The sequence below is a fragment of the Cynocephalus volans genome, chromosome 8 (assembly GCF_027409185.1).
Source record: "Cynocephalus volans isolate mCynVol1 chromosome 8, mCynVol1.pri, whole genome shotgun sequence".
Lineage (NCBI taxonomy): Eukaryota > Metazoa > Chordata > Mammalia > Dermoptera > Cynocephalidae > Cynocephalus > Cynocephalus volans.
In genome coordinates, this window is record NC_084467.1 from 25901705 (window position 1) to 25917412 (window position 15708).

The 15708-nt window shown below is 38.4% G+C and overlaps 1 protein-coding gene across 1 annotated transcript in view; it reads left to right on the top strand.

Moving 5' to 3' along the window:
* The first annotated feature begins 88 nt into the window (after window positions 1-88).
* RBBP4 (RB binding protein 4, chromatin remodeling factor) overlaps window positions 89-15708 on the top strand; it is a 19080-nt gene continuing 3460 nt past the window's right edge. The window contains exons 1-11 of the mRNA XM_063103731.1: window positions 89-375; window positions 959-1106; window positions 4543-4688; window positions 11480-11653; window positions 12112-12227; window positions 12345-12505; window positions 12612-12738; window positions 12878-12955; window positions 14375-14451; window positions 14572-14629; window positions 14718-14828. Coding sequence (XP_062959801.1) covers window positions 360-375; window positions 959-1106; window positions 4543-4688; window positions 11480-11653; window positions 12112-12227; window positions 12345-12505; window positions 12612-12738; window positions 12878-12955; window positions 14375-14451; window positions 14572-14629; window positions 14718-14828 — 1212 coding nt within the window. The 5' untranslated portion in view covers window positions 89-359. The remainder of the gene's footprint in view (window positions 376-958; window positions 1107-4542; window positions 4689-11479; window positions 11654-12111; window positions 12228-12344; window positions 12506-12611; window positions 12739-12877; window positions 12956-14374; window positions 14452-14571; window positions 14630-14717; window positions 14829-15708) is intronic.

Genomic DNA, 15708 nt, shown 5'->3' on the forward strand with positions numbered 1-15708 from the left:
CGGGAGTGGGGCGACTAAACTCCCTCACGTGACTCTGGACCGGCGCACTCCCATCAAACCCCGCGCTCAATCGCTGGAAGTCAGCTCCGGGCTGTGTGGGGGAAGGGGCTGAGCGCGCGCCTCGGACCCGCGGAAAGCGTCTCTGCGCGTCTGGATAGGCCCCGAACGCGGCTTCCCCGCCCACCCCGCCGTTTGATGCGCTCCGATTGGCTGGTGTTGGCGCGAAGGGGCGCGAGTCAGCCCTCACGCAGGGGCCGCAGGAAACAATAGAGGCCGCGCGCGGAGCGAGCTCCCGCAGCGTCCCCCCGCCCCTGCAACGCTCGACCCCCGGGATCCCCCCCCCGGTTCTCCTGTCCGCCATGGCTGATAAGGAAGGTGAGGGTGCCGGGGCCACCCCAGGAGGGTAGGGGATGTCGGGGCTGCGCCGCGGCCTCGACACGGCCTAACAGTGAAGGCAGGCCCGACTTGGCTGAGTGCAGTCCCCAGCATCGAAGGCGTGAGGAGGGCGCTCCCCGCGGGGCGGGTTAACGGCGCGCCAGTTCTTCAGGAGCGGTTGCCCGTCGCCGCGGGGCGAAGCTGGCGGGGGGGGGGGGGGGCCTGGCGGGTGTCTGTCCTTCCTTGCGCTCTCTGTCGGTCTCTCCGCCTTCCCCCCGGCCTCCCCGCACCGCCCTCTGCCCCCACGGCCCGGTGCTCGGGCCTCTTCGTCGATCCTGTGGACGTTCCTCGCGAGCGTACTTCGAAGGCCCAGACCCGAACGGGTAGCGGAGGGTCTGGCTGGGGTGACCTGAGGAGTTCCGGCCCCGCGAAGGTGGAGAGGAGGGTTAGTGCAAGATGGAGAGAGATTTAGACAGTCCCTCCCCTTCACAGTTAGGACGTAGGAGCCATGCCGATGGCCTTGGAGAGGTTTTCTCGGTTTCCGTTACTGTTCGCTAACTTAGTTTGTTTAAAAAATTTTTAGCAGCCTTTGACGACGCAGTGGAAGAACGTGTGATCAACGAGGAATACAAAATATGGAAAAAGAACACTCCTTTTCTTTATGATTTGGTGATGACCCATGCTCTGGAGTGGCCCAGCCTAACTGCTCAGTGGCTTCCAGATGTAACCAGGTGACATGAATGTCTTGAACGTCATTTGATGTGTCTTCAGTATAGATTTCTCACATTGATTTTCTGTTTTCCTCTCTCCAGTCACCCATAGAGGGCATGTGATCAAAACCTATTGATGTCAGTTTTTTCTAGGCCAAAAAGTAAGGCAAAAATGTAGAATTATTTTGTACTTTACCTGATAAGGAAAAACATGTTGGCGTTTTCTTTCTGTGATACTGAATTGAATAGCTATATTACAACTATAGTTGACCAAATAAGAATATAATGCTTGTCAGCTTTCAAAGAGTACTATGAGTCCAGTTCTTTCAACAGAACATATTTGAATTTTCACATTCATGGGTAGTAGGAAAGATGAATATATATCATGGTAACTGCCTTTAAGGAGCACATTGTCTAGTTGAAGAGGCAGATACACACTAACAATTATAGTTATATGTGATGAGAACATTTATAGAGAGATTATTAGGATACTTAGAACACACCCGAAGGTGGGATGGTTTTCATGTAAGGGAGTTGGGCGTAGTGAGGGCTATAGAGATTAGTCATGTATTTCTAAGAAGGTATCTCATGTCTAATTGAGGGAATAAAATATTTAATTAATGTACATTTATTGAGGCACTACTAGATACTATACATATCAGAGGATACATTAGTTATAATTAGATATAGTGTAATAAATATATTTATATAGAGAAGGAAGATCAGGGGTTAATTAATTCTAATTGCCATAAGAGTGGCACAGATGAAATTATCACAAGAAGGAAATTTTTTACCTCTGCTTTCAGGAGGAAGTAATGCAATGATGAAGGTGAATTTATATGATAGATATTAATATAAAATTTCAGCAAAACCACTGTGCCTGTTGTAATAATGGATTTTCTTATATAATACTGTTTTGCTTTTCAGAGTAACATTCAAAAATCATATTGTGGTTGAATAAACTGCTTTAAAACTTAAATTTTTAGAAGTCAAAATATTTGCAAAACATTGTTATTAGACTATGATTCAGCTCAATAAGTAGAAGAAATTTGATATTAATTTTAGTAAAAACTTAGGAACGAGGCCACTACCTTTACAGTGGCATGAGGAAAAATGGGGAAATCTGTCCCACAGATGTTTTACAAAACCATAGTAAATGTAAATACATAGTAAAAACCTAGAAATTTGGAGTTGGAAGCTTTTTTTTTTTTTTCATGATCAGTTCCCACATTCAGCATTTAAGAACTTGTGGTAGAGTACTTGATGAGAAATAGTTGAATGGTGTTTCCAGATTTACTATAGTTATGTGCTAAATTGTGTACAGAGGACCAGTAGGTCTCAACTATTGGCCACCCCATACCTACTAAATCATTCTGGACCCATATTTTTCTAAAGTTTCACACGTAATGTAATGATTAACTAGGTTTGAAAAGCAGCGAAGTAGACTAAATTTCTCAAGGCTGAAATCTGCACTGTCATCTTAGTAGCTTTCAACTTTGGCAGATCTAGGTAAATAATGTGGGGATTTTTTGGTTTTGTTTATTATTACTTGTATTTTCTCTGTCCTTTTTCTTTTATCTTTTATTTCCTCCGTCCTTTTTCTATGTAGGATAGACATTCTTACAGCTTTGCCTATTACATCTGTGCAAAGGAATTCCTATTAGTATCTCTAGACCCAAATTCTTCTCATCCCTTCCTTATTTTTCAGCTGCCTACTGGTGTCTTCTCTTGAGTATCTTATTGGCTTCCCCAACTTGACATGTTTCAAACTGAGTGATTCATTCCGTGGAGGTCCCACCTCAACTTTCTCATCCTGTTGTTCCTGTTTTTCTTTATCATAGTTGGCTTTGGTTTGGCATTTCCTATGTTTTTCCCTTTCTTTACTTGACTAGCAGTCAATTTATAAGCCCCAATGAATTCTACTTGTGCAGCATCTTTCTCATCTAGACCAAAGGTCTCAAGCTTTAATATGCATCATAATCAGCTGGAGGTGTTGCAAAACAGATTGTTGCGCCCCAACACCTAGAGTTTCTAATGTAGTAGGTCCAGTGGATCTGAGAATTTACATTGCTAACCATTTCCCAGATGATGCTGATGGTCCTGGGACCACATATTAAGAACCTCTGCTTTACACTGTTAGATTAAACTTTCTGAGGTAACTTAAATGATGCTATGTCCTTGCTTGGAAACTTTGTGATTCCTTGTTCCCTACAGTAGATTCTAGCATGCCTTAAACTGGCATTCAAAACACTAAAGAATCTGCTTTCTAGTCTTCTCTCTCACTGTGCTTTCCTATATCCAAAGTCATGTTTACACTTCAGTCTTAGTTCTTTTGTTTGTTTGTTTTAATTTTTTTTATTGTGACATAGTTGAATGTACATTTCTGTGAGGTACATAGTTAAGTATCAGTACTCGTGAGCAGTATGTGATGCTCAAATCAGAGTAATTATTGTATTCAATAATGTACACTGTTATTGCTATTTGTGGCCCTTTACCAATTCCTCCCTCCTCCATCCCTTCCATCTTCTAGTAACCTCAGTTCTCCTTTTCGGTCGTAGTTCTGTTACTTAGTTGTGTGATCTTAGGCAGCTTGCTTGATTTTCCTAAAATTCAAGTGTCTTCATTTTCAAATTGGGGTAATACTTCATGGCATTATGGTGTTTAAATTATATGTAAAGTGTCTAACATGGTGTTTGGCACTTTTTTTTTTTTTTTTTTTTTTTTTTTTTTTTTTTTTTTTTTTTGCTGGCCGGTTTAAGGATCAAATCCTGCTCCTTGGTGTTATCAGCACCATGCTCTAACCACCTGAGCTAACTGGCCAGCTCTGTGTTTGGCCCTTTTAAATCTGTCATTTCTGAGATCTCGTCATGTCTCACCTCTTAACACTTCCTTAATTCTACAAGTAATCTTTTTTATCTAAACTCTTATTTTTGTGTACCTTTCATGTAGTATATATTGCCTTGTATTTAATTGATTTTGGAATGTTGAGTATAGTCATCATGTATTAATCATCTTTGTACTTCCGTAGCTTTTGGAGCAATATGTCCATTGATAAGGCACTTAGTAAGTATTTGAACAATTAGTTTATCTAATGCTACTTCCTTTTCTTTCCTTTTTAGTGAAGATTTTAGTAAATGAAAGTATTGGTGTACCTAACAATTGTTTTCTTTTGTTCCAACCCATTGTAAAGAGCGAGTAGTTAATTTATGTTTTATTCCATTAGTTTTTTACTTTTTCTGCAGGGTAACTCTAAATTTTTATTCAAGTTGAGAAATTAATTACTGTGTAGTCCTCCTTATACTCAGCCCTATGGAAGATGTGTTAAGTAGAAATTTTGGCTCTTAATAACTTTCTCCTCTCAAAACCTGGTTGTAATAGTGCCTTTTGTATACATGTATGTCACTAACTTCATGGTCTCCCTTGGTGTTTGAATACTGACCATATATTGCTATTACAGACCAGAAGGGAAAGATTTCAGCATTCATCGACTTGTCCTGGGGACACACACATCGGATGAACAAAACCACCTTGTGATAGCCAGTGTGCAGCTCCCTAACGATGATGCTCAGTTTGATGCGTCACACTACGACAGTGAGAAAGGAGGTAGGAATTTTAAGGGTGAAAGAAGTAATGATGTATGGTTTATATCTTTCGTATCTTTGAATAAAAAGGATATTCAGTTTGACAAAGTAGCCTCTCAAGTGAGAAACTAAGATTTAAGCTTGGAAAAGTCTGAGTTTGCAATATAGATATTAATTTATATTAGATTTGTAGATGTCAGAATAAATAATAAACACATGTAGTCATCCCTCAGTGTCTGTGGTGATACCAAAATCACCAATGCTCAAGTCCCTTATATAAAATGGTGTAGTATTTGTGTACAATCTGTGCACATCCTTCTGTATGCTTTAAGTCATTTCTATATTACTTATACCTAATACAATATAAATGCTATGTAAGTAGTTGTTATACTGTATTGTTAAGGAATAACAACAAAGGGGAAGGTCTGTACATTTTCAGTACAGACACCTTGTATTTTTCCCCCAATATTTTCAATTCATGATTGAATCCAAGGATGTAGTACACATGGATACAGAGGGGCTAGTGTATTTGATTCTGTACCTTTGCTATAAACTTCTCTGTACTAAACTGGTGGCAGGGGAATTTATATAGTTGAAGGAAACAAAGATCCATACGTTATTGCTATGCATTCTCAATGGGGGAGATAATTGCCCTTAAAGAGGTGAAAGTAGGTTTGTGGGTGTGAGTGGGTATAAACAGTCTTATCTTGTTGATTGTATAAAGCACAGATGTACATAGAATGCATACAGAGCATAGAGGAGGGGATCTGAAATTAAAATTTCATGGGGGGCGCTTAGGGGAAAAGTATCTTAAAAGTTTTCTTAGAGGTACAATAATAAAAAAAAAAGGTTGAGAAACACTGGCTTAAATTACCCTTTCCAGGTTTAAAATGGTAGAAATGACTTAACCATGATATGTACTTGTATATAAAAATTTCTTTATTTTTTAAATTTTTTAAAAAAGATGACCGGTAAGGGTAATCTTAACCCTTGGCTTGGTGGTGTCAGCATCACGCTCAACCAGTGAGCTAACCGGCCATCCCTATATAGGATCCGAAACCGGGGCCTTGGTGTTCTCAGCACCACTCTCTCCCGAGTGAGCCACGGGCCGGCCCTAGTACTTGTATATAAAAATTAAATTTCAAATTTTCAGTAATTGTGTCCTATTTTAAGGAGATGCTGTAAAGGTTTAACTGCTCATGAAATGCTTACTCTTTCCCTTTCGGAACAGGTGGCACTTGGTGAGTTTCCTTTATTGTCCTTGAACCCAGATTATTATCAAAAGGTAGAAATGGGCTCCCATTATTGAGATTTGTGCTCCAAAGAATAGATGTTTACTGTTTTCTTTTTTTTTTTTTTTTTTTTTTTCCTTTCGTGACCGGCACTCAGCCAGTGAGTGCACCGGTCAGTCCTATATAGGATCCGAACCTGCGGCGGGAGCGTCGCCGCACTGCCAGCGCAGCACCCTACCAAGTGCGCCACGGGCTCGGCCCTACTGTTTTCTTTTCTTAGGTTTTTCCTGATTAGCAGAATCCATTCTTTTAAGTTTTGGGGGACTCCAGTTATTTGCCAGGATTGTAATTGTAATCATTTTTGATCATTTTACATTTTGCTTAGTGTGATACAGAATGCAAAATAAGTTCTTAGGATAAAGGTCAGCAGAGATGATTTTGTGTCACTGACCCAAGTGTGTAATTTGATGTGATTTCTCTGCGTAGCATCTGCGGTAGGGGTGGAAAGAACACTGAACTTAACTTGAGATTGAGACCATGTTGTGCCACTAACTAGTTGTGTGGTTTTGGGTAAATCATTTAGCCTCTCTGAGTCCAGTTTACCTTCTGTTAAATGAAGATAAATTGTCTTTAAATAGGATTTTTTCTTGTTATTTAGGTACAAAGCAAATATTTTGATAAGTTGCAATAAAAAAAAAAAGATATAAAACAATGTGAAGGACACACTCTCCTCTACATAAACCTATTCTCTGTAGATCACAGTTAAATTGATATATTGTTTTCTGAATGATTTATCCCATGTATTGGATCACTCATTCAGCAAATATGTTGAGTATTTATTGTATGCCAGGAATTTTTCTTAGTACTGGGGATACAGTATAGAATATGCAGTTATAGGTTTGTGATTTGCTTTTCTGGCCCTAATGTATCTGTATATGGAGACCTACATCCTTTTGATGGCTATATAATATACTGTAAGTAACCATCGTTTGTTGATTGACATTTAGGTGGTTTCCAATTTGGGGGCATCAAAAACAGTTCTTATACATACATCTTGCATAGATTTGCTGTAGAAATATTGTCTAAGTGGAATGCTGGATCAAAGGGCAAGATCAGGGCCGACCCTGTGGCTCACTCGGGAGAGTGCGGCGCTGGGAGCGCTGAGGCTGCGGGTTCAGATCCTATATAGGGATGGCCGGTGCGCTTACTGGCTGAGCGTGGGGCGTGTTACACCACGCCAAGGGTTGTGATCCCCTTACTAGTCACAAAAAAAAAAAAAAAAGGGCAAGACCATTTTCAAATATAATTGATACTGCTAAATTGCCCTCCAAAAATTATTCACAGTCCCACCACAGCATATGTATTTGTCTTTTTCCCTGTGCCTTTACTAATGTTGGACTTAATAGCTTCCAATCTCATTTTAGATGCTTAAATCAGGCAACTTTAACAGCTTTGCTTTGGTTTTTTAAGTTATTTGTGATGTCGAGTTTATATTAAAATACTTATCTTTTGTATAGCTCCCATAAGCTTCCTATTTGTGATTTTTGCCCATTCTTTCTTTTGGTAGATTACCCTCAACAAATAAGTGCAGATAATTTTTGCCAGTTTAAATTGTAAATTTTAAGTCTTGTTATTGTGTAAGAAGCTGTAAATTTTAAATTGTCCATCTTTCTTCTGATACCCTCCGAATTGTTTCATTCTTTGAAAGGCCTCCATTTCAGGATTTCAAAATATTCGTCTGTTTTCTTCTAGTATTTTTATGCGTTGACTGTTAAAATTTGATCTTTCTGTTTTGGTGTTAGGTACGGAATAGAAATCCAAGCCTTTTTTCTAAATGATTAGCAATTTTTTTAAAAATACCATTTATTTACTAACCATTTTTTCTGTTGGTTTGCAATAGCATCTTTTAACTTGTATACCCAAATCTCTTTCTGATAACCAGGTTTTTTTAAGCAGCAGCAAACCAATTCCTTTTTGTGTTCTGAAGAGATCTTTATTTGTCCCACTAATGTTTAATAATAGAGGAACAGTTTTTTTTGTTTGTTTTGTTTTGGGTTTTTTTGTCTTTTTTCATGACCGGCACTCAGCCAGTGAGTGCACCGGCCATTCCTATATAGGATCCGAACCCGCGGCAGGAGCATCGCTGCGCTCCCAGCGCTGCACTCTCCTGAGTGCGCCACGGGCTCGGCCCTAGGCCTGTTTTGACATTAAAAAGAATTCTCAAAAAAAAAAAAGAAAAGAAAAACAAAACCAAAAAAAAAAAAGAATTCTTTTTTTTTTTTTTTTCCCCCTTTTTTGGGCAGCTGGCTGGTACTGGGATCCGAACCCTTGACCTTGGTGTTATAGCACTGTGCTCTAACCAACTGAGCTGACAGGCCAGCCAGATCTCATGTGTTTATATTATTAGATTTAGCCTGGCTGTACTCATGTTGTAACCTCTGAAAATAAATTAGATGTAAAATTTTACTTTAGACTCTATTACCAGGATCAAATAGCAACAAATTTGTTTTTAGCAACTTATTTGGGGAATTGGTTTTGTATTTTTTTTTTTTTTTGAAAGATGACCGGTAAGGGGATCTTAACCCTTGACTTGGTGTTGTGAGCACCACGCTCAGCCAGTGAGCAAACCGGCCATCCGTATATGGGATCCGAACCCGGGGCCTTGGTGTTATCAGCACCGTACTCTCCCGAGTGAGCCACGGGCCGGCCCTGGTTTTGTATTTTTAAAAAGAGAAATCTCAAGTATTTAATCTGAATTATGTATGAGGGCACTTCAAAAACTTTATGGAAAAGTAGAATTAGAAGATTAAACAGGGCTGGCCAATTAGCTCAGTTGGTTAGAGCGTAGTACTGATAACACCAAGGTGCAGGGTTTGATCCCTGTACCAGCCAGTTGCCAAAAAAAAATAAAATGCAGATCTTTCCATGAACTTTTTTTGTATGTGTGTGTGTGACCGGTAAGGGGATCGTAACCCTTGGCTTGGTGTAGCCTGCACCGCGCTCAGCCAGTGAGTGCACCGGCCATCCCTGCGGCCTCGGCGCTACCAGCACCGCTGCGCTCCCAGCACCGCACTCTCCCAAGTGAGCCACGGGGTCAGCCCTTTCCATGAACTTTTTGAAGACCTCTCATATATGTAATAATAAACTGTTATTGTGATGAAATAATTTGGATATTTGAGGATATTAGAACTTAGTTCGAAGAGGTTTATGAGCTCAAAAAGTGGCTTATGGGGGCTGGCCCATGACTCACTTGGGAGAGTGTGGTGCTGACACGGGTTCGGATCCCTATATAGGGATGGCCAGTTAGCTCACTTGGGAGAGCGTAGTGCTGACAACACCAAGTCAAGGGTTAAGATCCCCTTACCAGTCATCTTTTAAAAAAAAAAAAAAATGTGGCTTGATGGTAGAAATGAGAATGGTGGTTACCTTGTTTGTGGAAATAGTAATGATTGGGAATGACAATAGTACCTTCTGAGCTGGTGGGAATGTTTTACATTTTGATCTGGGCAGTGATTCCCCTGATGCATACATATGTAAAAATTTGTCAAGCTACAGAGATTTATGTGCTGCTTATGTGTATTATGTTATGCCTCAAGTTTGTTTAATAGTGTTTTATGTGCCGAGAAGCAAACAAACTAGGAAGACAGTGGGACTTTCACTTTTGTTCAGTTTATTGTACATTGATACCTCAACCTTTCTTTCCTACTTCAAATTGCTCTTTCACATATCAGCTTCAACTTGGGAACTCCTAATTATTTTTTGAATAGATAAGCCCTTATTTGTATTAAAACTCAATTTTGAATCCTCTAAGATGAGTTCTTATTACTGTATTTTTCTGTACAGTTAAAGAGTATGTTTAATATATGCCCAATACTGAATGAAATAACCCATGTTATATAATGATTACCCCTTGTTCTGTGGACTCCGTACTGGCTATTGCTTCTCCTTGTTATTGGTACCTCTTTTGTGGCAGTTATGCTTTTTCTTTGTCATTGTCATGTATGGTTGTCCACTTAATCTCCTTGTATTCAGACTGAAAGTTCCTTAAGATCACATATCATATCATATGTAGATGCTTGTTGGCTACAGTTCTGGGAAAAATTAGTTTAATGTGGTTTTTTTTCTCCAGTCTATCTTGAACTTGTATTTTTAGGTTTTTAGTGTGTTTGAAACATTTGCTTTTCAACTTATAAAAGTTATTTTGAGGTTGAAAGTTATGTAATATGCCAACCATATTACCTATCTATGTCTTTGCTTTCTTTCTTTTTTTTTTTTTTTTTAAAGATGACCGGTAAGGGGATCTTCACCCTTGACTTGGTGTTGTCAGCACCACGCTCAGCCAGTGAGCGAACCGGCCGTCCGTATATGGGATCCGAACCCGGGGCCTTGGTGTTATCAGCACCACACTCTCCCGAGTGAGCCACGGGCCGGCCCAATGTCTTTGCTTTCTGAAAAGATTTCTGTCCTTCAAAGAGTAACACTTGTATAGCAATGCTATTGATGGAGCATTTTCATTTACAAATTACTCTCACAACTTCTTTGCTTTATGGATAAGGTAGGTATTTGAGGCTGAGAGAAGCTGAAAGGCTCCCCAAATCACCATGTTAGTAAGTGGCAGAGCCAGTTAGGCCTGGGTCTGACTCAGGAGCTTTTTCTTTCTTTTTTTTTTTTTTTTTTTTTTAAAAATTGTTATTTTTATTTATTTATTTTTTTTTTGTCTTTTTTTTTTTTTTTTTGTGACCGGCACTCAGCCAGTCCTATATAGGATCCGAACCCACGGCGGGAGCGTCGCCGCGCTCCCAGCGCCGCACTCTCCCGAGTACGCCACGGGCTCGGCCCCTCAGGAGCTTTTTCAACCCTATCATACTGCCTTCTGTAATTCTTGGAATGATCATTAATTACCTGTGTTTAAATATTGCTTTGCCAAAATTTATATGATCACGAATTATATTGTTATACATTTATAATGGTACTTGGGAGAATTATCTAAGTGCATACAGTTGTCAAAAGTGAATAAAAAATGTTTTTGTGTAGTTCTCGCCTACCTGGTTTATGTCAACCAAGGAGTTTGGTTGGCATCTGTAAGTGGGGTTAGGAAAATGGAACTGGCTGTTGTGGCTCTGTTTTTCCTCACTGGACTAAGAGGAACACTATAGGGGGAAAATACAGTGTGATATTTCAGTAAGGGCATCCCACACTAAAGCTTCAGATAAATGATGTAAGAGGACTCTTTAGTGCCCAGCGTACTGTGTACTTAGTATTCATTAAAATAGTAACTTGAGTTTTGTTTATTCAGCATACTTATTTGTACTTTAAATGAGATTTGAAAACTGTTAATTGGAAATCTTCTTTTGAAATGTGATTGGTAGTCTTAGTTTCAAGCAGTAATACAACACTTCTTATTAGGTATTTAACTACCTGGAGTCAAAGGGGTATGAAAGTATTTTATAGTACTAACAAATGTCTAGATTACTTCTAGTGTTATACCAGTTCTCTGATAAAATATACTCTGAGTGACAGAAATATCTAGAGGGTAGCTATTGCTTTGTCCTCATTTATAATTAATTTATCTTATTTACAGAATTTGGAGGTTTTGGGTCAGTTAGCGGAAAAATTGAAATAGAAATCAAGATCAACCATGAAGGAGAAGTAAACAGGGCCCGTTATATGCCCCAGAACCCTTGCATCATTGCAACAAAGACTCCATCCAGTGATGTTCTTGTTTTCGACTATACAAAACATCCTTCTAAACCAGGTACCTGCCCTTTTCTATTCAAATACAAATAATGAGTAACTATGGGAATATGTGGCTCTGTTCATTCTGAGTTTTTGCTGTTATTTTTTGTATAATTTAACATCTTGTGATTTATATTGATACATGTAGGAATTTTCCTTCATGTTCTTCTTTTCTTAAGTGGGAGAAGAAATGTTTCTTTACATAGTACAGAGTGATGTGCAGCTTAAGCATTGTATGTTTGGTTGTAATGGCTTCTATATGGTTATAAAATGTTAGGACTTTAGAAATCTTTTTTTTTTTTTTTTTTTTCCCTGGGGATCTTAACCCGTGGCTTTGGTGTTATTAGCACCACGCTCTCCCAAGTGAGCCACGGGCTGGCCCCAGGACTTTAGAAATCTTGATCAAAATTCCATTATGCTTAGTAGCCCCAGAGAGCCAGTGGACTGGTAAGTCTTGATGTATTTATTACTTTGCAGACCCTTCTGGAGAGTGCAACCCAGACTTGCGTCTTCGTGGACATCAGAAGGAAGGCTATGGGCTTTCTTGGAACCCAAATCTCAGTGGGCACTTACTTAGTGCTTCAGATGACCACGTGTGTATCCTTCCCATTTTGAAGCAAATCTGGGCTCGTGACCAGTTGGTTTCTTTTTTGGGGTGTGTGGGGAGGTGAGAATCTTCCTTTTATATAATAGTTAATTTTACATTTAAGACCATCTGCCTATGGGACATCAGTGCCGTTCCAAAGGAAGGAAAAGTGGTGGATGCGAAGACCATCTTTACAGGGCACACAGCAGTAGTAGAAGATGTTTCCTGGCATCTGCTCCATGAGTCTCTGTTTGGGTCAGTTGCTGATGATCAGAAACTTATGATGTAAGTAGAATCCACTGTTTATTTTTTCTTCATAAATTATCTAAGTTTTATATTTAGTCACAATTTCAAGCTTTTTTCTTGTTTGCTTTTTTTTTTTAAACTAAAGTTGGGATACTCGTTCAAACAATACTTCTAAACCAAGCCATTCAGTTGATGCTCACACTGCTGAAGTGAACTGCCTATCTTTCAATCCTTATAGTGAGTTCATTCTTGCCACAGGATCAGCTGACAAGGTCAGTTTTGTTTATTTTAAGAGAAGTCATACGGTCAATTTCTCCATCTTCTTTTGAATTTATGGAGATCTTTGAGTGGTGGGTTTTCTTTTTCTTATAAAACATTATTGATTGCTTTTGCTTTTCTTTTTGTATGTAGACTGTTGCCTTGTGGGATTTGAGAAATCTGAAACTTAAGTTGCATTCCTTTGAATCACATAAGGATGAAATATTCCAGGTAACAGATGCTACTGATTTTTTTAAAGGAAAATTTGGATGTATAAGTGGACACACTTGTGCTTTATCCTGTTGCTAAATATAGAAATCTTTTATTTGCCTATGTTAGTTTCTGTGGGAATTAGGATTGGTTTTTGTCTGTTGTTTCTAACTTACTCAGACTGGTCGTTGGCCACCTACACTCTTGAATTTAGGAAAACGGGTGATTATTTTATTAGTCTTGATCCTGACATTTACTTGTTTCTTCATTATTTCCACCCTTTTATAGCTTGCCACATGTATTGATTTCTCAGTTGAAGCCTAAACTACTGGCTCCGTATTTTCTGCTTCATCAGTTTAAGCTCCTTTTTTTTTTCTTTTTTTTTTTTTAAGCTCCTTTCTTAACATGCAAAGCCCTCTGACTCAATTCAAGAAATAATTGTTAGGGTTGCCAGTTAGCTCACGTGGTTAGATCCTTGGTAATGATGATAACACTAAGGTCAAGGGTTTGGATAGGGCCAGCTGCCAAAAAAGAAACAAAAGGAAGAAATAATTGTTGCACTATGTTCAAAGCTTGTTGCTAGGACACCATGAGGGATACTTTATAGTGTTTTGCTGTCAGCTTAAATTTTTATAGTGAGGAAAGGCCTACTTAGAAATTACTATAAAACAGCCAGCTGCCAAAAAAAAAGAAAAAATGAGTATAATAAAAAACATTTTGTCAAGTATTATGAACCCAAGAGTGGTCAATATCAATTCTGTTGGGTGAATGTGGCATCTGAAATGGCTTTAAATGGGCCATACTCCTACACACTTAGTCTCTTACCTTATTTTCTACTCTTTAGACTGCCCCAATGAACATGTTTTCTTTGCTTTATTTTTTTTGCCTTTGCTTAAATGGTGTGCTTTCCTGGAGAGTGTCTAAATTTTTTTTAAGTACTGATCACTAACACCCTTTTCTCTGTACCATGAGGCTAGCACTTTCTTACCAAACAGTAACATAATATGTGATTATTGCAAGTATAGTAGTTAACTTTTGTCTAATTCTTTAATATTGTCATTGTTGCAAGGAGTCATTTTTAATCAGCCTTGTGTGTGATACAGAATTCATTGTAAATACTTGGGAAAATATTTATTTGAGTATGTCATTTCTACTTTAGTTCTTAGGTTAGAATTAGGTTGCATCTTTTAGAGACGAGAATTAGACGATAAGAACAGACTGGATGTGATCTTCAAAAATATAAGGTGAAATGGAACAAAAGCATATATCCTAAGTCTAGTAATGGGTTGTTTTCATAAAAGAAATTATCTAGCTGTCAGTTTTAACTATAGTGTCTATAATACTTTAACTTTCCCTTTTTAAACTGTTAAATATACTTTTGGGTATTCTTCCTCGATATCCTTATTCATGGTTTTCTTTTTCATTCTTTCTTATGTGTAGGTTCAGTGGTCACCTCACAATGAGACTATTTTGGCTTCCAGTGGTACTGATCGCAGACTGAATGTCTGGGATTTAAGGTGAGTCTTGTATTAGTTACTTTTTCCATGGAGTTATCTTCTTTACATTTTTTTACACTTTTCAAAGGTAGCTAATCAGGGTAAATCTGTTATAACTTTTAAATTATGTTTTCGTGCTAGTAAAATTGGAGAGGAACAATCCCCGGAAGATGCAGAAGATGGGCCACCAGAGTTGTTGGTATGTTACAAGCATTGAACAGTATTGAAATAGTCTGTAATTTAATGTCCTCTGTGTGCATTTCATATCTTTGTTTTCTTCCTTTCAGTTTATTCATGGTGGTCACACTGCTAAGATATCTGATTTCTCCTGGAATCCCAATGAACCTTGGGTGATTTGTTCTGTATCAGAAGACAATATCATGCAAGTGTGGCAGATGGTAAGTGTTTGGTCATTTGTTTGGGGAAGGTTAGATAAATGAGACATAGCTTCATTTCATATTTATATGCTTTATGAATACAACTGCCATCTCTGTTCAGTTTACTCCCAGATGTGACTTTAGTGTTTATCTGCACATTAGCATTTTCAGCTGCCTCCTCTTTTTTGGATTGTCCCACTGGTATTTTAAACTCAGCTAAACAAAACTTCCTCTCTACTACTACTACTACTACTAATTCCTCTTTCCTCCTCTTAACTTTCTTGTTTTCTGTGTGGCTTCGGTGTTTCCCCAGCTAAAACTTGAAAACTATTCTCCTCGTCTTTTCACCTCTATGTCTAGTTCACTTACCAGATTTTATATTGTCTATCTTTGCAGTGTTTTTCCCATCTATCCTCTTACAAATACAAATGCAAAGGAGGTATATCTTATGACAGTATCAAATACTACCATTTGTCCATGAAACCTATCTAGATTTTAAAAACATTCCTTACTTCTATACCCCAATTTGAGGTGATCACCCTTTGAATTTCAGAGCACTTAGAATTTAATAAAAATAACTATAATGTCTAGTATATAGTAATGTAAAAAAAAGTTGCATTCTGTAGCTGGGTGGTGGTTATCGTTACACAGTGTGAGTGTACTTAATGCCACTGAATTACACACATAAAATGGCTAAGATGGTAAATTTTATGTTATATGTATTTTACCACAGTTTTTTTTAAAAAAATTACATTACTTTTGAATGATGGTAGTCTGGTAAATGAGAAGAATTCAAAATAAACTTTTGGTGTCTTCAGGGTAAATCTAGAGACAGGAAGAAGTTAAGCTCTGGGAGGAACTTTTTGACTCAACATGAGGAAGAATGTTTTAATCAGAAGTT